The sequence below is a fragment of the Nerophis ophidion genome, linkage group LG02 (genome assembly GCF_033978795.1).
Source record: "Nerophis ophidion isolate RoL-2023_Sa linkage group LG02, RoL_Noph_v1.0, whole genome shotgun sequence".
Lineage (NCBI taxonomy): Eukaryota > Metazoa > Chordata > Actinopteri > Syngnathiformes > Syngnathidae > Nerophis > Nerophis ophidion.
In genome coordinates, this window is record NC_084612.1 from 43,059,774 (window position 1) to 43,081,789 (window position 22,016).

Genomic DNA, 22,016 nt, shown 5'->3' on the forward strand with positions numbered 1-22,016 from the left:
GGCGGGTCCGTCCAAAGGCTGCGTGTTAACATCTGGAAGCACTTTTTTCACTCACTCAGATAGCTGCAACTTTTGAGAGGCCACTGCTTAAACACAAAATGTCTTTTATACAAGTAGATACAACTTGTGATTTTTCTATCCACAACCTACCTTATGGAGTGTTCTCCACTTCTGAACATGTAAGTGCAGGAGGTGTTTTTTGCTTTCTCTTAAACGATCTGCATTGATGCTTGCTTTTGTCAGTAACAGTAAAGCCTAAGCAAACAGCAAATATTATACCCATTTTATATATTTATTTGTATTCTTCCTCATGTCAATGTTTAATTTACACATTTTTAATTTGTTGTAGGTTTGTATTTTATAACTATGCATCACACGCACACACACACACACACACATATATATATATATATATATATATATATATATATCCATCCATCCATTTTCTACCGCTTATTCCCCTTCGGGGTCGCAGGGGGCGCTGGCGCCTATCTCAGCCAGTGGGGCAAAAAAGTATTTAGTCAGCCACCGATTGTGCAAGTTCTCCCACTTAAAATGATGACAGATGTCTGTAATTTTCATCATAGGTACACTTCAACTGTGAGAGACAGAATGTGAAAAAAAATCCAGGAATTCACATTGTAGGAATTTTAAAGAATTTATTTGTAAATTATGGTGGAAAATAAGTATTTGGTCACTAACAAAAATTCAACTCAGTACTTTGTAATATAACCTTTGTTGGCAATAACAGAGGTCAAACGATTACTATAGGTCTTTACCAGGTTTGCACACACAGTAGCTGGTATTTTGGCCCATTCCTCTATGCAGATCTTCTTGAGAGCAGTGAAGTTTTGGGGCTGTTGCCGAGCAACACTGACTTTCAACTTCCTCCACATATTTTCTATGGGGTTGAGGTCTGGAGACAGGGTAGGCCACTCCAGGACTTTCAAATGCTTCTTATTGAGACACTCCTTCGTTGCCCGGGCGGTGTGTTTGGGATCATTGTCATGCTGGAAGACCCAGCCACGTTTCATCTTTAAAGTTCCCACTGATGGAAGGAGGTTTTGGCTCAAAATGTCGCAATACGTGGCTCCATTCATTCTTTCCTTAACACGGATCAGTCGTCCTGTCCCCTTTGCAGAAAAACAGCCCCAAAGCATGATGTTTCCACCCCCATGCTTCACAGTAGGTATGGTGTTCTTGGAATGCAACTCAGTATTCTTCTTCCTCCAAACACGGTGAGTTGAGTTTATACCAAAAAGTTATATTTTGGTTTCATCTGATCACATGACATTCTCCCAATCTTCTCCTGTATCATCCATGTTCTCTCTGGCAAACTTCAGACGGGCCTAGACATGCACTGGTTTAAGCAGGGGGACACGTCTGGCACTGCAGGATTTGATTCCCTGTCGGTGTAGTGTGTTACTGATGGTAACCTCTGTTACTTTGGTCCCAGCTCTCTGCAGGTCATTTACCAGGTCCTACCGTGTGGTTCTGGGATTTTTGCTCACCGTTCTCATGATCATTTTGACCCCACGGGATGAGATCTTGCGTGGAGCCCCAGATCGAGGGAGATTATCCGTGGTCTTGTATGTCTTCCATTTTCCGATAATTGCTCCCACAGTTGATTTTTTCACACCAAGCTACTTGCCTATTGTAGATTCACTCTTCCCAGTCTGGTGCAGGTCTACAATTATTTTCTTGGTGTCCTTCGACAGCTCTTTAGTCTTAGCCCTAGTGGAGTTTGGAGTCTAACTGTTTGAGGCTGTGGACAGGAGTCTTTTATAGAGATAAGGAGTTCAAACAGGTTCCATTAATACAGGTAACGAGTGGAGGACAGAAGAGCTTCTTAAAGAAGACGTTACAGGTCTGTGAGAGCCAGAGATCTTCCTTGTTTGAAGTGACCAAATACTTATTTTCCACCATAATTTACAAATAAATTCTTTAAAATTCCTATAATGTGAATTCCTGGATTTTTTTTTCCACATTCTGTCTCTCACAGTTGAAGTGTACCTATGACTAAAATTACAGACCTCTGTCATCATTTTAAGTGGGAGAACTTGCACAATCGGTGGCTGACTAAATACGTTTTTGCCCCACTGTGTATATATATATATATATATATATATATATATATATATATATATATATATACATATATACATAGGGCAGCGAAGGTCCTGAGTTGTCCTGGGTTCAATCCCGGGCTCGGGATCTTTCTGTGTGGAGTTTGCATGTTCTCGACGTGACTGCGTGGGTTCCCTCTGGGTATTCCGGCTTCCTCCCACTTCCAAAGACATGCACCTGGGGATAGGTTGATTGGCAACACTAAATTGGCCCTAGTGTGTGAATGTGAGTGTGAATGTTGTCTGTCTATCTGTGTTGGCCCTGTGATGAGGTGGCGACTTGTCCAGGGTGTACCCTGCCCCCTGCCCGATTGTAGCTGACCAGCGACCCCCCGCGATCCCAAAAGGTAAAAGCGGTAAAAAATGGATGGATGTAAACTCCTATTTTAACCATTTAAAAAAATATTGAATCATTTAATTAATTATTTATTTTCTATCAATATCATTTCTTTAGGCCAAGCGCCGGATTGGGGTTGCTATTGGAGACCAGATTCTGGACCTGAGCGTGATCTTCTCACTTTTTCAAGGACCTGTGATGTCCAAGCATCAACATGTTTTTCAGCAGGTACACAATACACACGCATGCACATGCAGTGATAAATGATATCGGATACAGTAAATACTGCACATACGTATTGCAGTGTACAGTATATCTAATGTTGTGTTTGGCCTATCAGCCGTCGCTAAACGCATTCATGGCTCTGGGTTATGAAGCGTGGAAGGAGACCAGGAATACTTTGCAAATGTTGCTGTCAGCCAATCACAGCACTCTAAGAGATGACTGTGAGCTACGCAGCAGGTGACCATTTTTTCCTGACCCCTATCAGTGATCAATCACAAGAATGCTTTGGTTTAGTTTTATCTTGTATGGTGTCACACTTATGCTTTTGATTCACAAGGAACATATTTTAATCAGCATAATATTTGTGTTGTCTGACTGCATGGGACAAAAATATGTGTTCTACCTGCTAACTGTCTTTGCTATTGTACGTGTTTTACTTGTAGTTAACAACTTTAATACAGTATTTACATATAGTGCATGACTATTTAAACTTCATTATTTAAATATCTCAAAACTGAAGCTTTGTAATTTAGTTTCCAAGAGTCTTTATTTTGGGGTTTGTTTTTGTGTCTGCAGAGCTTTTGTCTCTCAAAGTGCAGCCACGATGCATCTTCCAGCTGATATTGGTATGTTTATATGAAAACTCTGGATGCATATAGAATATAATTATCAAATACATAGTCAATATTTTAAGTTTGTATTGTCTTTTGCAATATGAATTAAAACAATTTTGGAATACTTTATGCGTATATATTTTATTCTTTATAATTTATAGGCGGTAGTATATTGTAAATAAAATATTGTAAAATTGTATTACACTGCAATGTATTACATTTTTCACATTTAAATTAAAATATTTGTTAAGAATATTGAATATTTATGTTTGCATTAATTATATATTAAGTATTGAATTTATATATATATACTGTATATATACATATATATATACATATATATATATATATATATATATATATATATATATATATATATATATACCGTATATATTATATTTATTGTGTACACATTATTATATATTGTACATTTATCTGTGTACACCATGTATTACACATTGCAGTACACCATAACAATATATTTGAAATGGTACAATTTAAAGAAAACGTAAGTAATGCCTTTAATTTTTTTATTAAGAATATTGCGGGGGAGTTACATAGGATAAAAATTGATGGAACAATAAACTGAATTTAAATATTTTATTATTTGATATATTCGTGGATTATCCAAATTAAATGAAATAATTTAAATAATATCATACATGCCAAGGGGATGGGCATGTATGTTACCAATTCCCAGTTTGTGGGAATTGATGTTTGATAAATTGTTGGTACTATTGTGTGTTCATTTGGCAATGAATGTAAAAAATTTTGACAATTAATCGTTTTTTATATTAATAGTGAGCTGATAATGATAACTATGCTGTACAGTTGTTATAGCTTGTTTTCTTACACTTCTGAGTCTCATGTTTAAGCATTATATAGTAGACTTTGCATGCAGTTGCAATTCCAAGACATAGTGTATAGACTACGGTATGTTGATTTAATCAGGAATCTTTGCCATTAAGTTGAATGTGCTACTCTAGTCATTTGTTAATCCCTACAAAGTGTTTATACTGTATACACACCAGTTGTTTGATTGTAACATGCATCTTCATTGTTAATTTGATGACCAAATTTGGAGTTGTAGAAATCGTCATGTAAAATTGCTAAAGCTAATCATTATCATGTATATGGCATATCTGATTTAAATTAGCATTGAGCTAGCACATTTTGAAAAGTGGAGCCTTACTTTACCATCAATCCGTTTCTCTTAGGCAAGTTTGATTTGTTGGCATCGAAAATGCTTGAAAGCAGTCTGCTAAGAAAATGCCTGTTTGCTCGCCAAGTGCGTGAGCCGGTGCGGCGTCTGCGAGCAGACATGACATCTCGTCCGACAAAGGTTTAGAAATGTGGTGCTGTTTGATTATATTTTTACGTGAATCGATACCAGGAAATACGGAAAAGTACCAATCTCTAAATACGCCAAATTGCCAACATTTTTTTGTTTTTGGAAAAAGTCAATAAATAACACCAATGTTTCATGTCTGATGTAATTTAAAAAATATATAATTCAATTAAAACCAATTATAAGTGTAGTATGGACTGCTTTGTTGTTGTTTTATTTTAATGAAATTATTCCTGAATTTAATCTAACGAACATATTTTTTTCCTCCTAACTTTTTTATTGTTCCTGATCGTTGGCCAATAAAAAACAAACTATGAGCTACAAAGGAGAACAGATTAAGGCAATTTTAACAAGACAACATTTTTTAATTATAAAGAATTATAAAGAATTACACGCCACATGGATGTGTTATGATATTTGTTTCGGCTTCCATTGATTTATTTTACATGACAAATATATAACAGCACTAGGAGTCAGTGTTTCCTACTGACAGGGGATTCTTTAACATAAAATATATCACATTTTGTTCTTCCTAACATCTTACAGGTGATTATACTGACTTCTACTCCTCCAGAGATCATGCAACTAATGTTGGCACCATGTTTCGGGGAAAGGAAAATGCACTGATGCCAAACTGGTAAATTATATACCATATCTTGTCATCGAAAGATAATAATAATAGTAACTATTTGGAACACATTGAATTGGAATCTTTGATAATTGCACCATGTACAGGTTTGATTTTATTGATATTGATATTTATGATAACGATCACATTTAAATATTTATATAGCATGAATCCAGCATGAGTATTAGATTCCCTTTTTAGTGATAGTTCCTGGTCTTATTCATGTGCTTGTATGATTGCTATTATGTGCAGGTTGAGACTTCCAGTAGGCTATCATGGCAGAGCATCATCGGTGGTTGTGTCGGGCACCCCAATTCGTCGACCCGCAGGGCAGATGAGACCTGATCAGAGTAAGTTCATAACATGCCCTTAACCGTACACTGTACATTAGGAGTGTAACAATTTGTTTTAACAATTTGATTCGATTCAGAATTTGTGGTTGCCGATACGTTTCATAGACGCTATTATTTTTTTAAGACTGATACAATCCGAAACAGTTCAGTGAGCTGAAATCGATTTGGGGACTTTTTAGCAAAGAAAATTCAACCAATGTGACTGTGAAATAAATACTGGATACTGGACAATGCAGGTAAAGTTTCATATATTCCTGTTATTTCTTGTAAGGGAATTATGTATGAACAAATTATGGATACAAACATGCAAGTAAACAACAATTAATGACCAATGCATTCACATCTTTTTTGAATAAGGGTCCCAAGTGTACGGATGCATGTATGCCCCCTCATTCCTGATGATGGTGTTTGCATCCACTTCCTAATTTTCATTGCCTTCTTGATCCATCTCTTGTGTTTATTTGTTTATAATTAAATTGGGTCCCAGTTGTTGTGTTTTGGAAGTCAATGCGTTGCCATAACTTGTCTGCTGTCACCTTTGTTGTGTCCTAAAGTAGTGCTGTGGCTTTATATTATTGTTATGTGTCATTTGCTTTTGTTGTGGCTTTTGAAATTGTGCTATAGCTGAAAGTTTTTGTGTTGTGATTAATGATATTGTCTTGTGGCGTTTGCGTTTGTTATGACCTTTCTCAACCACTGTAGTTATCCGCTATTTTTGTTTTGATGACACCACAGACGGGCAAACAGACTTATGATTTAACGGCCTTATCATTAAAAGTGCTTAAATCTAATTTTTTCCTTTTTCTGGGAAAAAAACTCGATCTATTCCCTTTTAAAACAATCATGGATCAATATCTATCTTCCGGAAAGCAAACTTCCTGACCACAGATCAATATACTTGAAATTTAGGAATATAAATCGATATTTTGATATATTGATCAATCGTTACTCCCCTACTGTAGATCTATTGTCAAAGACTGTTTTTTTTTTTGTTCAAAAAGAGCTTCAAAAAAAATTTACAAAGCTATACAACACAGAACAGTAAAAACAATGTTTATCTCTCCTTTGTTCTAGCAAAACCCCCTGTGTTCGGCCCTTCAAAGCAGTTGGATATTGAATTGGAGATGGTGATTACAAGTTTGACTATGCATCATTCTAAAGAAGGCTTGATATCTATGTCCTTATTTAATATTGCAGTACAACGTGTGTTTCTCTTTTTAGGCCTTCTTTGTTGGACAGGGGAATTTGCCTGGGGAGCCAATCCCCATTGAAAAAGCCCATGAACACATCTTTGGCATGGTACTCATGAACGACTGGAGTGGTGAGAACCTAATCACCTTATGTAATATTTATCAGGGATATTCAACTAAATTGTTTTGGGGGCCGCATTTCCAGAAAGCTCAGGACCCGGGGCTGGAGTTGTCCCTTAAATATTATTCAGATTTTGTATATTCCTAACAAGCAGCGTCTTCAACAGTAGACATTTGATTTTGGTCTCTATGTATTTTGTCAATTACGGGAGCGCTCAGTGGTTTTTAAAGGACCTTCTGCAAAAAAGCTAGTCAATGATATTCTCGATTAAAGCACTGTAGTGTTTTAAGAATCTGCTACAAAAATGTGAGTTTCTCAGAAGTTGATATAACTGAACTCGCGGGCCACCAGTTGAATAGCCTCATGATGAAAAAGAGATGACCTAAATTGGAACCTTGAGGAACACTTATCGTATACAGTACCTAAAGAAGAACTATTTTTGGACAAATGAAGCTTCACAACCTTATACTTTTAACTTAAATATACGGAAGATTAACTACTGCTTATAGAAGCCAGCACCAAGGAAGAGTGAGACGTTGGTGCAGACAGAAGCTGGAAAAGTCAGGTGAAAGCGACGGTGCTATAAATATGGAACTTGGAGCCAAGCTATTTTGACATAAATGGCATGCTTAACCAAAATCAACAGGAAAAGCCCCGGGTGTGGTGAACCAGACGAATAACTGTCCATCAATTGAGTCACTTTAATATCAATCATGATACAAGCATCACACCATACGTGTTAGTACAACTACAGTACATATGCTGTCTGGCTAGCTATGTACAAACAAAACATGAAATGTGGGCTAATACTTTACAGATACTGTGATATGATTGTTCATGTTTTTAAGTCAGAACAGATTGGTTTCATATTAAAGTGTTATGCATTAAAATTGCAAAGGCATTTCACGTTGACGTAGAAGCTAGCTTATTTATTGCTGTAGCAAGTTTTTAAAGTTAAAGTACCAATGATTAGAGCTAATACCGTAGCATGGCGATCTGTTACGGGAAAAATAGTTCCTCAGTGTTCGCTCTTACAATAACAATGAGTTACAGTTTGGTTGTTATACAGGCTACACAACGTAAAATATGTATTGTTGACGGTTTTTGAATGCATTTTTAAGTGATTTAGAGGTACAATTGATTGCTACCATTAGCTGCATTGCAAGCCACTTAGAAGGAGACAATTTTGTAAGAAAGCAAAAAAATCATTTTGTCTTCTTGTCTCATAAGTATTGTGAACGATAGGCAAAATTAAAAAAAATTAAAAGTGCCCTTTAAGTAAAGCTAGACTTATGATTAATAATATTCAACATGATGTCGTATTTGTGTCGTCCTAAGTATTTGGCACCTTTCACATTTGAATCCATACATGACATATCAATGTGTTTTTATGTGGATTGTGAACAGACAGTTTTTTTCCCAACTACAATGATGTTGATTGTAAGGTTTTTTAAAACAAGAGTGAGGGGAAATTAGTGTTTTGTTAAGATCTGTGCTCCAGTGGATATGGCTTTAGAATTAACCAGACTGTTCTTTGGACGTAAAGCATAGTTATTTATAAACATTAGTTTTGTTAGTTTCACTTTATTTTGAACATGCATAAAATATAATTAAAAAGTAATAAATCACATATTTTCAGTTGTTTAATTACAGCATATCTGAAAAGGAGTAGGAAGAAGCAGAGCTTATTTAATCCTACCCTTTTTTTGTATCATAGAAGTGTTATCCCATATCTTTGTTTTCTGTAAAAGAACAATGAAAATGAGTATGTAATTTAATAAACAATATATAAGTAAACTAATATTAAATACATAAATAGATATTGGACATATAAACATACACTCAATAATTAAAGTTCTCACAAATAAATAGTTAAGTAATTTATGGTTCACCTAGAAGATGAATGAGATTATCTTTTTTTTTAAGGTTCAAAATATTTATCATAATTCTTCTTCTTTGTACTTGTAGTTTGAACAGTTTCTTAAACAAAATCATATTGGTACTTTGTTTGATTTTCTTGCTTAATCCATTCCATAATTTAATTACACCTACTGATATGCAAAAAGTGTATGTGTATGTGCATACAAATGTTTTGAATTCAATTTTTCTCTATAGATATATTTCTCCTCTTTTGCTGAGAAGAATTGTTGTGCATTTTTTGGTAGCAGGTTATAGATTGCTTTGTACATAATTTCAGCTGTACACAATAACTAGTGAGCAGCAGAGAATATGAAGTGATTTTTGGTCCATAACATGTTCTGCTTAATTCAATATTGACATGTTTCGTGCTACTTTGTTGTATATTTTTTACATGAGGTTTTCAGTTCGTTTTATCATCTATTACTACACCCCAAAATTTGTTTTTTTTTACACTTTTAATATCTACTCCGTCATATTGTATCTGTGCTGGCTTTCCCTTCTACTGTTACAGAATAGCATTTTTTTTTGTTTTACTGAGATTCAAAGAGAGTCTGTTTTTGTCAAACCATCTTTTTAATTTGTTCATTTTGTGTGTTATTAAATAGTACTTACTTTAAGTCCTTTTTTAGATTACAAATGTTGTTTATATAAAGATTTTGGTCCCAGTATTGATTCCAGGGTACAAGCTTGTAGAGCTTTGTTCTTCTGCCATGGTTCTAATTGTTATTCAAACATTCTTTCTTAATAAGTTAATGTGTTACCTGTGTCCATTCTCATTCAGCTCGGGATATCCAAGCTTGGGAATACGTTCCTCTGGGTCCGTTCCTGGGAAAGAACTTTGGTACAACAATCTCACCGTGGGTGGTCCCTATGGAGGCCTTGTTGCCTTTTGCGGAGCCCAATCCTGTTCAGGTTAGAGTCTTATCTGAAGCAGACTCATATTTACTGTTGTTATTACATACATATACTGTATGTTTACAAATTAAAAGACGGAAACAGAAAAACTGTAACATACGAAAATTCAGCAAAAAAACTACTAGATGCAAATGTGCAATCAAATAATGACCACCATTAAGCACTGATCAGTGTAGTACAGTCTTTATTTTATATAAAAATCTTTCTTCTTGGTCCCCTCTTGTTGCAGGATCCAGAGCCCCTCCCGTACCTCCGACATCAAGATCCTTACACATTCAACATCAAACTGTTTATATCTCTAAAAGGTATGTACCTTACAAAGTATTGTGTCGTTTAGCAGTTACACAGCACACACACTCCGTCGCATCCATGCTATGTCTCAAATTAAAAACTTTTGACCTCGGATAAGCGGAAGAAGATGGATGGATGGACTTGATACTGTATACCGCAGGGGTAGGGAACCTATGGCAGTCTAGAGCATTTTAATCCAACCATCTGTTTTCTATCACACCTGTTCAAGATGTCGCAATAATGGTAAGAAGTATTATATTTATTATTGGTTAACTTTAGAATAACAATGTTATAGTATAATAAGAGACTTATTATAATCTCAAAATGTTGCTCTTAAAAATGCACACACTCAGTTGTATTCAGTGTTAAAAAATATTATATGGCTCTCACAGAAATACATTTTGAAATATTTGGCTTTCATGGCTCTCCCAGCCAAAAAGGTTCTGACCCCTGGTATACTGTGTACAACATGCACTTAGTTCCTGAGTGTGCGCGCATTATCACAGTGTTGTGCTGTCCCAAATTCTTTACTGTCACTGTCCTCTTACTAGAAATAATTAATTAATTATTGTGATAAAAAAAACTGGTAAAGACACATATCGAAAATAAAATAAAAACTGATTATTTAAATGAATTAGGAAGAAATAGGTACAGGACATTGTTGAGTTGTACTGTTTTTTTCCCATCAGGGCAGCATATGAAAAAATCTTCAACCATCTGCAAGTCGAACTTTAAGGTGAGAACCTTGTGTATCAAGTTTGCGTGTAACGTACACCAACATTACGCATTATAATTAACAGCTCATTTTGGGCCAAATCTTCTCAAGGTTTGCGTGTACTAAAATATGTACAAACTTTACATGGCAGATTTTTATTTTCATTTTTAAAGCATACTCTATGTACTGTAAGTTTTGGCCTAAATTAGGGATTTCTAATCAAAAGATGAACTAAAAAAAAAGCAATACTACAGTAGTATTGGCCAGTAGGTGAGACTCCACCAAACAAAGCACTGTTCAGTATCCTGATTACTGATTGGCTGAGCCTCAGTGTCAGGCAGCATTACTATTTTGGATTAAAGGAGTGACAATGTGGGTGTTATTTCATGTCTAGAGGACTCTCATAATGTCAAAAACCTATTTAGAATGTAGTAAACAGATCTTGTATGTTTCTACTATGTAAATATTTGATAAATAAATAATTCCTACTTTTCATCTTGTGTAGTCAGACTCGGAACCAATCTACAGCGATAAACAAGGGATTACTGTATAATCATTTAGTTAGTATTTTTTTATATTCAGCACATTAGGAAAGGTAAGTGCAAACTAGCACAGTTACACACAAATGGTTGCGAAAAGTAGGCAATCTTGACGATGGAGAGAGAATCCTCCATCCGTGTGCATGTCAAATCAGTCCAAGAGCAAGAGACTCATGTTGTTATTATGATGGGCTATACATTCAAAGATAGCTAAAATAACTAGGCAAATCGGTAAAGGTTGCAAACAGCCTTTTAAGGGGATGGTTAAAACAAATGCAATTGATTTCTTTTGGGGTCTGCTGGCATTTTTTTGTGTTTTTAATGGTGTTCGTTTTTTTATTGATATATCTCAAAGTACAAAAATCTTCTTGCCCCATGTATTTTCTTACACCTGGATCATTTTAGTGTAACATTACAATTATAGCAGATGTTTTTGGCACAATACCGGTGTCTTCCGGCTATTTACCTTTGGCATGCTAAAAATAGTTTCTGTTGTCAAGATGCTCTTTTGTAACGCCCAGGAAAGGTTTTGCCGATTATAGCTGTGCCCTGCATGTTTCACAACATTAAAAAACACTACAGGTTGGAGTATAATGTTATAGAAGTGCAATAAATGTGTGTCTCTTTTGTTACAGCCGGTAGTACATGTAAAATACTTGTTCAGTTCGTTCTGCACCACGTTTGCACTTTTTATAGTCTATTACACCCCTACTAATAGAATACAAAATGTTGTACTTTGCACACACTTTTATCACTTTTGGCCCTTAATGTGTAACCCAAAAAATCTGACTACATTTACAATTTCCATTACTATGCTTATATGAAAAAAAAAAAATGATAAAATAGTTTATATTTCGATGTGGAATATGACAAACCTTGCAGATGTTGTTAAAAATGACGGCATGTTTACAAGAAGTGCAATTACTAGAAAGTACTTGCTTTAACTTGTCACTAGTGACTTTTATAAAATACTAAAACTAACCAAGTTTGAAAAGCAGCTGACAAAAAATAAAAATAGTTTTTTAGTGATGTTTTGTGTGTAGTACATGTACTGGACCATGAAGCAGCAGCTAGCCCATCACACTGTCAACGGCTGCAACGTCAGACCTGGAGACCTGCTGGCTTCTGGAACCATCAGCGGACCTGTGAGTGTTTCATGGCACACTTTTCCCTTAAATAATTGCTTGTATTCGATATTAACATCTCCTTAAATACAACAATCAATTAAAGGGGACCCTTGATGATTTTCCTTTTGATTGACACATAAATGTTACAATGTTGCATACTCGTGTTAAACAATGCCAATGTATCTAATCACAAGGTTCAATCACGTGGGCGGGAGCTAGCAGGCAGATTTGGAAGCTTCTGAGTGCTGTGTTTTGGAGTATTTTTTTTAACAGTCAGGTCACTGATTGAGGTATGTACAAATGCGGTCATTCTTGGACATGCCAACTCCCTCTCTACAGAGCTTACATAGCTGAGCCTATATTCCCAACCTCTATGAAGTAAATGCTCCCGTGTTTATTTGTCCATAATATTTTACATGGGACTGTTTTGTCAAGATGGGCCACGACGAAATTAGAATAGCCGCTAAACTCAGACAGAAAAAGACAGCAACCTTTCAACTTAGTTTGAGTAAACACAAGAGAAGTCTAAAGCTTTTGACATGGTGAGTTACGAATCGGGCTTCACGGTGGCTGAGGGGTTAGTGCGTCTGCCTCACAATACGAAGGTCCTGAGTAGTCCTGGGTTCAATCCCGGGCTCGGAATCTTTCTGTGTAGAGTTTGCATGTCCTCCCCGTGAATGCGTGGGTTCCCTCCGGGTACTCCGGCTTCTTCCCACCTCCAAAGACATGCACCTGGGGATAGGTTGATTGGCAACACTAAATTGGCCCTTGTGTGTGAATGTGAGTGTGAATGTTGTCTGTCTATCTGTGTTGGCCCTGTGATGAAGTGGCGACTTGTCCAGGGTGTACACTGCCTTCAGCCCGATTGTAGCTGAGATCGGCACCAACGGCCCCCGCGACCCCAAAGGGAATAAGCGATTGAAAATGGATGAATGGATGGAGTTACGAATCACAGTAGACCAGACCGCTGAATGCGGATGCACTGCTAAATTAATTTGCACCACAAGGATCTGAAGGGAGGATAACGTTTTCTACTACGCATGTTCGTTTAATCTATAATAAAGCTCACCAAGTCGTCAATTTTTTAGATTCATCATCTTAGATTTGAGAGTGTGATTGTTTGAAGCAAATAAATACAGTTCCCTCATGGACGCAAGCAGGGAACAAGAGACATCCGGCCACCTCTGGCTGCTTGCAAATTGTCTGTCTTCTTCTTCCCAAGGACTGATAAACTGTTCCACAGTTCCAAAGGGGGGTTGGATTGTCTTTGTCCCATCTGACTATAGTTTCCAGGGAAACTGCTCCTTTCGCTGGCTTATCTTGATGATTATTGCCACTCGCAAATACCCCATACCCTCATGTCAGGGCTCTATTGTGTGTCTCTATATGTGTGTTACTTTAAAACTAACCATTTACAGCAATACCAACTGATATACTAATATATGACAGTCAGCGTGCATAAATATGATGGGAAGTTCAATTTACCAATTTCTTTAGGTGAATGTGTAAGCTAGCAATATATGTATTTAGCAATAAAAGTTTTCAAATCCTTCAGATCACAGGGTACACACATTTCGATTGATTTAAAATTCTAGAACCACCAACCTTTACTGGATCTAGTGTTTTGTGGCTAAAGTTTCATAAAAAGTACTATCAAGTATAGTCATGATTCATTAAGATTTCAGGTAATAAAAAGATTCATGTTATCACTGATCAAACAAACAAACTTGTAGCAGATAACATACATGTAATCCTACACCATGACTTTACTAAGTGACTCACTAGTTCAACAAAATTTTTTGAGTTTTTACAATTACAATATTTGTTATCAAATATACTCATCATTTCTTATGTGTTCGTGAAATGCCTTATAGTGATGTGGTAAATATATGTTCTCAATTCAGACAAAACACTGAACCAATGACATAAACTATGGCTGGTGCACATTTTGGAAGAGGTGTGGCTTTCAGTTTATAGCATCTAATAGACAGAAACCATTGGTACATTTTCTTGCATTTTTACAGAACTTCTATGTAGGAAATGCGATCCCAAAGGATCTTAAAAATGGTAAAATATTTTCAACTTTAACCCCCAAAAGGGCTCCCTTAAACCCCAGCTGATATCGAATTCCTCTATTTTTTGGAACTAGTATTGAAACTAATGTCTTTGACATTAGCGTTGGCATTTTAATTGCTCTTACCTTGTTCTCAAGTCTTCATCTCTGTGATCTTTTTTTTAGCCAAAGACAAGCTAGGCTCCATTTGTAGTGCAATAGCATCCATCCTTTTCCTACCGCATGTCCCTTTCGGGGTTGTTGGAGCCTATCTCAGCTGTCAGTCCATTGTTCTCGCCTGGAAAAGAGTGGAAGGCCATCTGCGGGTTAGGGAGGAGATCTTGTCCTAAGTGGAGGAGTTCATGTACCTTGGAGACTTGTTCACGAGTGAGGAAAGAGTGTATCACGAGATCGACAGGTGAATCGATAAGGCGTACCCGCCAACAGTTCGTTGCGCTAAAGAAGGAGCTGCGCCGGAAGCAACGCTCTCAATTTACCGGTCGATCTACGTTCCCATCCTCACCGATGATCATGAGCTTTGGGTTATGACCGAAAGGAGAAGATCAAAGGAACCAGCAGCCAAAATTAGTTTCTTCCGTCGGGTGGTGGGGTTCTTCCTTAAAGAAAGGGTGAAAAGCTCAGTCATTCAGGAAGAGCTCAAAGTAAAGTTGCTACTCCTCCACATCAAGAGGAGCTAGATAAGGTGGTTCGAGCATCTGGTCAGGATGCCCCCCGGATATACCCCTGGGGAGGGGTTTAGGGCACATCCGACCGATAGGAGGTCACAGGGAAGACTCAGGACCTGTTGGGAAGACTATGTCTCCTGTCTGGCCAGGGAACACTTCGGGAGGAGCTGGGGTAGAAGTCTGGGCGTCTCTGCTTAGGCCGGTGCCCCCGCGACCCGAACTCGGATAACTGGAAGCAGATTGATGGACATTGGTAAACAAACACAAGGTGGCCAATGCAAGCAATGTAAAGACAACCAGAAGTGTAATCTTAAAAGATGTGGCATTTATACAGACAACTGGCAAAAGTTAGCCAAAGATCGCAGAGTCTGGAGGCGCTTTGTTGCTTTCAGCATAGCTATCTCAAAGAAATTATATGCCGGGTCACCACCAGGACAAGAAAGAAAATAAAGAGTCATGAAAACAGAACCAGCTTCTTTCTTCCATCAGGAATTATTGAATAACCAGTCTGCCAAAGACTTGTAAATAGAGGACTGACCTTGTGAGTCACCTACGAGTGCCTGGATTGGGAAAGAAAATCCTACTTGACTCAAGTGATTCCAGATGATGATGATGATATAATTTATGAATTGCATCATATATGCATGTATGTGTCCAGACTTTAGAGCCCCCTGTATAAAGATCCTTAATTAACATGCTAAATTATGTGTTAAATATGACAATTTAGTCAAACTGAATAAGTCAGTTACAGTAACGATTGAATATTATTTTTGCTTGTCTCTTACGTACAATATCCATACTGTACGTACATTGTCACCCACAGGATGCAGACAGTTTTGGCTCCATGCTAGAACTATCATGGAGGGGATCTAAAAGCATTGACCTTGACGGAGGAGAAACCAGAACCTTCCTCCAAGATGGAGATGAAGTCACCTTGACAGGTAACCACTGGTTACTATAAGATAAAGTTAGTTAGCGATGGTTAACAATATTCTGTACCAGAATCTTAGCCAGGGCCGCCAAGGGCCTAGTGGCTACTAAGGAGTTGTGTTGCCTTTAGAGAGGTGAACAACCTACTGTATTGGTATGCAGGATGGCCGTTCACTTGCCCGACAACAACTCTATGGTGACTAGGGATGGGTGCCTTTAACATCTGAAATTATGCGATACCAATTTTCAGTTCACGTATTATTAAGTTGCAATTGTTTAATAGTAAAATAATTTTCTATTTAGTCATGTATTTACTATTTAACTGCATTATTAAGTTGTAGTCCCTCGCCACAAAGTTTGCGGCTTCTCTCTACAGGAGTTTTTTTTTAAAGTTTATTTTATGTATTTTTGACCAAAATTAAGCATTTTCATGCATAACAATTGCTGATTTAACTTAAAAAAACAATACCACAGTAGTATTGGCTATTAGATGAGAACAAATCAATCCAAGTTCAGAGTTCAGTATCATGGCCACTGGTTGGTTGAGCCTCAGGCAGCATACAGTCCTGCCTTTACAAGGGTAAAAGTATGAGTTTATGAGGGTCATTCAGGGGCGTCGCCAGACATATTTCACTGGGGCACGTGCCCCACAGTTGATCTGCAGTGCCCCAGAAAAATTTCACCAATAAAAAAAAAACGCTTCAGAGTTTTAAGTCTAAATAACATAGACAACAGCGCACATACTACTTAGTATGGTAATTGATTGCTACTGTATTCACTCCACTAACAATGAGCACATGGCTAATTAATATGGTAATTTATTCACGTGTGGATCGAGACTTTGGTTGAGAGAGAGAGAGAGAGAGAGAGAGAGAGAGAGAGAGAGAGGGGGGGGATGCGAATCACTGCGTGAGGTAGGTAACGTTAGCCAACAACAATTTGTTAATTACATTATTTTGATTTTGATTTGACTCAAACTGTAACTCCTAGATGGATTTAAGAAAGTTATTCGCCCGCAGAAGGGAAGAAGCAGCAGGAATGAGAGATGTAAGTGAAGTCCTAGCTAGCTAGGCAACATCATTGTCTTAAGTTGATGCTAAGTTAGCTAACGTTATTCCTTGTATCAAGACAAACATATTCATTTGCTGTACGAGCTGTCGGGGGAATTTCCAATGAACATGAAACATAATGTTGGTTATTGTCTGCTGGTTCTGCATCAATGATGATTTGGAGTAAGCATGTGTGAGTTGAGTGCTTCTCAAATGGTTTATCTTCAGGAAGAAAAACATTTTTCATATCATCAAGTCGTGAGACAATTTTTAAATCATTCAAGTTTATTTCACAGAAAAATAGCACAGTAGACTTGTCTTGTTAATCGGTGCGACTTTGACTAAAATAATCTTGTTTTCTAACCAGAAAAATGGCTACAGCTAAAGCACCTGGTTTTGTTTCCAGAAAAAATAGTAACATTTCTGTATTTGTTTTCAGAAAGATGGCTAAAAATATCGGGTTTTGTTGCCCCATTTAGATTTTTTTTAAATATATTTCCATGTCTGTCCTGAGTCCTCCTCCAACTGGTTAGTCGGTTTGCCTTTTGCTAAAATACTCACTAATAGTCACTAGAAAAAAGGCTAAAATAATCTGGTTTTGTTGCAACAATTTGATTTTTTTCTCCCTAAACTTTTTTTTTTCATGCACACATCTGACTGCGACTCACTGAAAATGACACACAATCCACTTTTATGTCACGACCCAGCAGTTGGGAACCACTGGCCAACTGTATAACAGTTACTGTAATATTTCCATGTCTGTCCAGAGTGATAGACCACTTTGCAAAAATGAAAACGAGACGTTACAGTTTACTTCTCAGAAAATGATTCCCTAAACAGACACACAACAGTTGTTCATTTATTTTACTACTGTGGCTTTATTGTTTTGTGTATATTTTATAGTTTTGTGTATCTGAAATAGGATTAGCCACATTGCCATAAATGGAAATTAAATAATATAAAAGAACCCAGAGATGTAGGGGTGCTTTATTTTTAGTTTTTCTTTTGTAGATGTTAAATTTGCAGATCATTACTGCAATATATATTTCAAAAAGATTCATTGCTCTTCCTTTTTGCTTTTACCAGTAGCAGTTTAGAAGTCTGGAGTAAAAAAGTGCACAAGTAGGTCAAATGCATTACTTAATTTCAGGTGGTTAATCAAAGATCCATACAACATAATCGGATATGATTTCATAGTTTAAAGCACTATTTATGTATTGTTTATGATAAATAAGTGCTAAAAATGTTTTTGCTTGCGCGCTTTGCACGCTCACATGAATTATTTGTGCCCCAGGTGTGCCCCAGTACAGTATTAGGTCTAGTGACGCCCCTGGGGTTATTTAATGTCAACATGGCTCTCATAATGGTAAAAACTGTATTTAGAAGGGTGTAAAGAAGATTTTAGGCTCTAACTATGAAACCATTTCATGTATAATTAATAATTCCTACTTTGGAGAAATTCCTTTACCACAGTCAATCCCAAAACCAATTAACACTAATAAATGAGGATGTACTGTATCTTGAATTTCTTATTCATTTGCAAGTGCTTTATACAGTAGTAGACTTTGCATGGAGCTTTTCCAATACTCTAAATGTACTTGTCATGTATTTTGTTGAGTCCTACAAAGTGTTTTACTGTAAGTATTGCAGTTATTACACATCGGCTGTTTGACAGTAATGTGCATATCAGTTGTAGTTCTGATTACCAAATGTGGAGGTGTTGAAATTGCAACGTAAAATCCCTAATGCTATTGATAATCCATAGCATATATACTAACATATTTGTAAAAGTGGACTGTACTTTTGAGTGCTTTCTTTCAAGCATGTATTGGCATGGAAAATTGCAACATGCCCTTAACGAGAACCATATGAGTTTACATTGAGTGCTTTTTAACCCCACCAAGTGCCTGAGCCAGTACCCATCCGCAACCAGAGGTGACGTCATGTCCACAAAGGTATCAAAATATGGTACAGTTTGATTTTATGTGAATAGGTAGTGACTGAATTTGTTCGGCATTTGATAAAGTCTCAAATTCATTACCCACCCTAAATTGGGACCACTCGCAGGGAACATGCGCACCAGAGACAAAAATAGGGCAGGTTCACACCTAAAATTTAGAACATAATAATCCTTTTAGTTGAAAGTTGAAAGAAGAAGTTTCCTTCATCTTACCTTTTTAACCAAATATCCATAAGTCAACAAGAAATATATATGTCTATGTCTTTGTACAGGTTACGGTGAAAAAGATGGATACAGGGTCGGCTTTGGTTCCTGCACTGGAACCATCCTTCCTGCCCACTGAAACCCACTCAATAAAAAGGTGTGCATTCTTTAGTGAATCCATCCATCAATTTTTCTACCGCTAGTCCATACTAAATATTCAACTCACACAATATCACACAATCTATTTCTGCCATGATATGAACCTGGGTTAATCATTCATGCATATTTCTCTCTCGCTCCACAGGGCAAAGGTGACCTTGTTACTGGAATTTTCTCACAATATGATGTTGTGTTACTGTGGTACCAATATCAGTGTTATTGATGTCGTGTTTTCTGAGACAAAATCATCAGTTGTGTTTATTTTTTTCATCTTTAATTAGTATTAAATTGGAAGACATCCTTACACCAAAATTGAAGTTTGTCAATATCCCTTCTGCACATTTTGTAGCAAGGTGGTTTCTCCTGTGTCCTCCAACATTCCAAAACATAAATAATTATCAAGCTGATATTATGAATTATGACTTGATACAGATAAATCCGATAACATAAAAAAAACACAGGAGCAGCTACTCAAAGCTGATCGCAACGAAACGCCCAATGACAAAAAGCCGGCCAGAGACAACTTGACAGTTAACGCAATTTGCAATTTCCACATGGAAATGGACTCATGGGAATATATTGGTTACAATACTTTGGAAAACAGTACTTTTAGATTTTTCAATATGCAAACTCTTTCCAGCAAGTACAATCCTATACCAAATGGTACGCTCTGCAGCGTTGCTTGCAACATGACCCTGAGATGCAGAGACTGAAGGCAAAAAAGTAAATTCAATTGGTACAATCCAGGGAGCACCAGCATGGTCGAAAGCAAGAATGAACCACAGGTGAGTGAATAGAGTCACAAGCACAGGAAGGAAAAGCACAAAACTCAGCAATGGAGTATGAAGGTACAAAGCACAATGATCCATATCGTCATGAAGACAGGGCCGGAATAAGAAGCTGCTTAATTGCTCATAGCCGCCAGGTGAGTCAAACAAGTGTCAGTTCTGAAGATGAGATGCTGAGAAGTAAAGGCAGACAAATGAAAAAAAGGAGCGCCGGACAGGAAATAATACAAAATACAGTCCAAACCGTCATGTGTGATCAAGACTAAAGAATGTTATGTTTTTGTACGTTCCACTCTACAAACTATCTCCAAATCCAATGTGTGATTTATTAGGTTATGGATTCATGTGAAGATTTTAAAAATAAAGTGCCGCAGGGCATGCTTGGAGTTATTTTGGTTTCCAGCAAAAAAAACTTGTAACCCAATAAATCGTTTATTTTATCACTTGTAGTATGAAACATGTCCTTTAAATGACAAACTACAGAAAAATATAATTATTTTGATTCATGCGCAGATGTAGGGGGTCATATATTCTTATGAGAACACAAAACAGTTGTGAATAAATTAATGAATAAAAGAAACCTGTTGCACATGTGCAAGAGTGCGATTTCTGACGAATCAATCAACTGAATTGACATAATCAATTGTCCTCGGTGAGTAACTCATAGCATGGCTGCCATTCCTTCGACGCTGTGTGCACGTGGTGGGCCCTGTTTTGTGTGAAGAAGCGCATGTAAAATGTCTATTTATGAATGACAGAGCTTGTCATCTGAAATTTTACTGAAACCTTTAAGAATATTTGTCATCTCCCTTGAAAATATATTAGTGAAACTCCAAACCATTGAATATTGTGCAAAGGCTTGTTTACATTTACAAGGTAAAACTAATAACATGCAACTGGATTAGTAGTGGACTTGGCGCAGCAGTCATGGGTCATCAACGGGAACAGCAGCGGACTCAGGACGCAGCCCTGGGGGGGACGGTGCTCAGGGAGATAGCACTGGAGGTGTTGTTGCCCACTCTCACAGACTGGGGTCTGTATGTCAATCAATCAATGTTTATTTATATAGCCCTAAATCACAAATGTCTCAAAGGACTGCACAAACCACTACGACTACGACATCCTCGGAAGAACCCACAATTCAAGCAGCCAGTTGCATAGGGGGGTACTGAATCCAAGGGGGTTCAGTTTGCTTACCAAGTGCTGCGGGATGATGGTGTTGAACGCTCAGCTGATGTCCAAAAACAACATCTGCACGTGTGTGTCATTTCCTTCCAGATGTTCTAAGCTCAGGTGGAGTGCAGAGGAGATAACGTCCTCTGTGGATCGGTTAGGGTGCTAAGCAAACTGGTATGGGTCGAATGTGGGGCGAAGTCTGTAGACAATATATTCCTTTACCAGCCTCTCGAAGCACTTCATTATGATGGGGTTGAGTGCCACCGGTCGATAGTCATTGAGAATGTGGGTTTTTTAGGCATTGGAATGATTGTGACCGTCTTAAAACATGACGGTACCACAGCCTGGGTCAGTGAGGTGTTGAAGATGTCTGTGAGAATCCCAGCCAACTGATCTGCACATCCCTTAAGCACCCTGCCCGGAATGTCATCAGGTCCTGCTGCTTTCCGGAGGTTCACTCTCCTCAGGGTTTTCGGGACATCCGCTGTGTCCAGGTTGAACGGCTGCTCATCAGGGCAAGGGATGGATTTTGAGTTGGAAAAAATTGGCAATTCCAAGGAAG

The 22,016-nt window shown here is 37.4% G+C and overlaps 1 protein-coding gene across 1 annotated transcript; it reads left to right on the plus strand.

The window, feature by feature from the left end:
* Positions 1-19: 19 nt before the first annotated feature.
* Positions 20-19,802, plus strand: fah (fumarylacetoacetate hydrolase (fumarylacetoacetase)). Its single transcript, XM_061884185.1, has 15 exons — positions 20-179; positions 2,581-2,691; positions 2,804-2,925; positions 3,265-3,314; positions 5,197-5,287; positions 5,531-5,628; positions 6,706-6,758; positions 6,853-6,952; positions 9,644-9,774; positions 10,007-10,082; positions 10,758-10,804; positions 12,366-12,467; positions 16,012-16,129; positions 19,400-19,488; positions 19,636-19,802. The coding sequence occupies exons 1-14, from the start codon at positions 99-101 to the stop codon at positions 19,468-19,470; spliced, it is 1,251 nt and encodes a 416-aa protein (XP_061740169.1). The 5' UTR covers positions 20-98; the 3' UTR covers positions 19,471-19,488; positions 19,636-19,802.
* Positions 19,803-22,016: the final 2,214 nt, after the last annotated feature.

Bases quoted from the DNA above. Each gene is read 5' to 3' on its own strand.
- fah (XM_061884185.1), top strand. From the start codon at position 99: ATGTCTTTTATACAAGTAGATACAACTTGTGATTTTTCTATCCACAAC. The intron at 180-2,580 runs GTAAGTGCAGGA...TCATTTCTTTAG, and splicing joins TGTTCTCCACTTCTGAACAT to GCCAAGCGCCGGATTGGGGT. The intron at 9,775-10,006 runs GTTAGAGTCTTA...CTCTTGTTGCAG, and splicing joins CGGAGCCCAATCCTGTTCAG to GATCCAGAGCCCCTCCCGTA.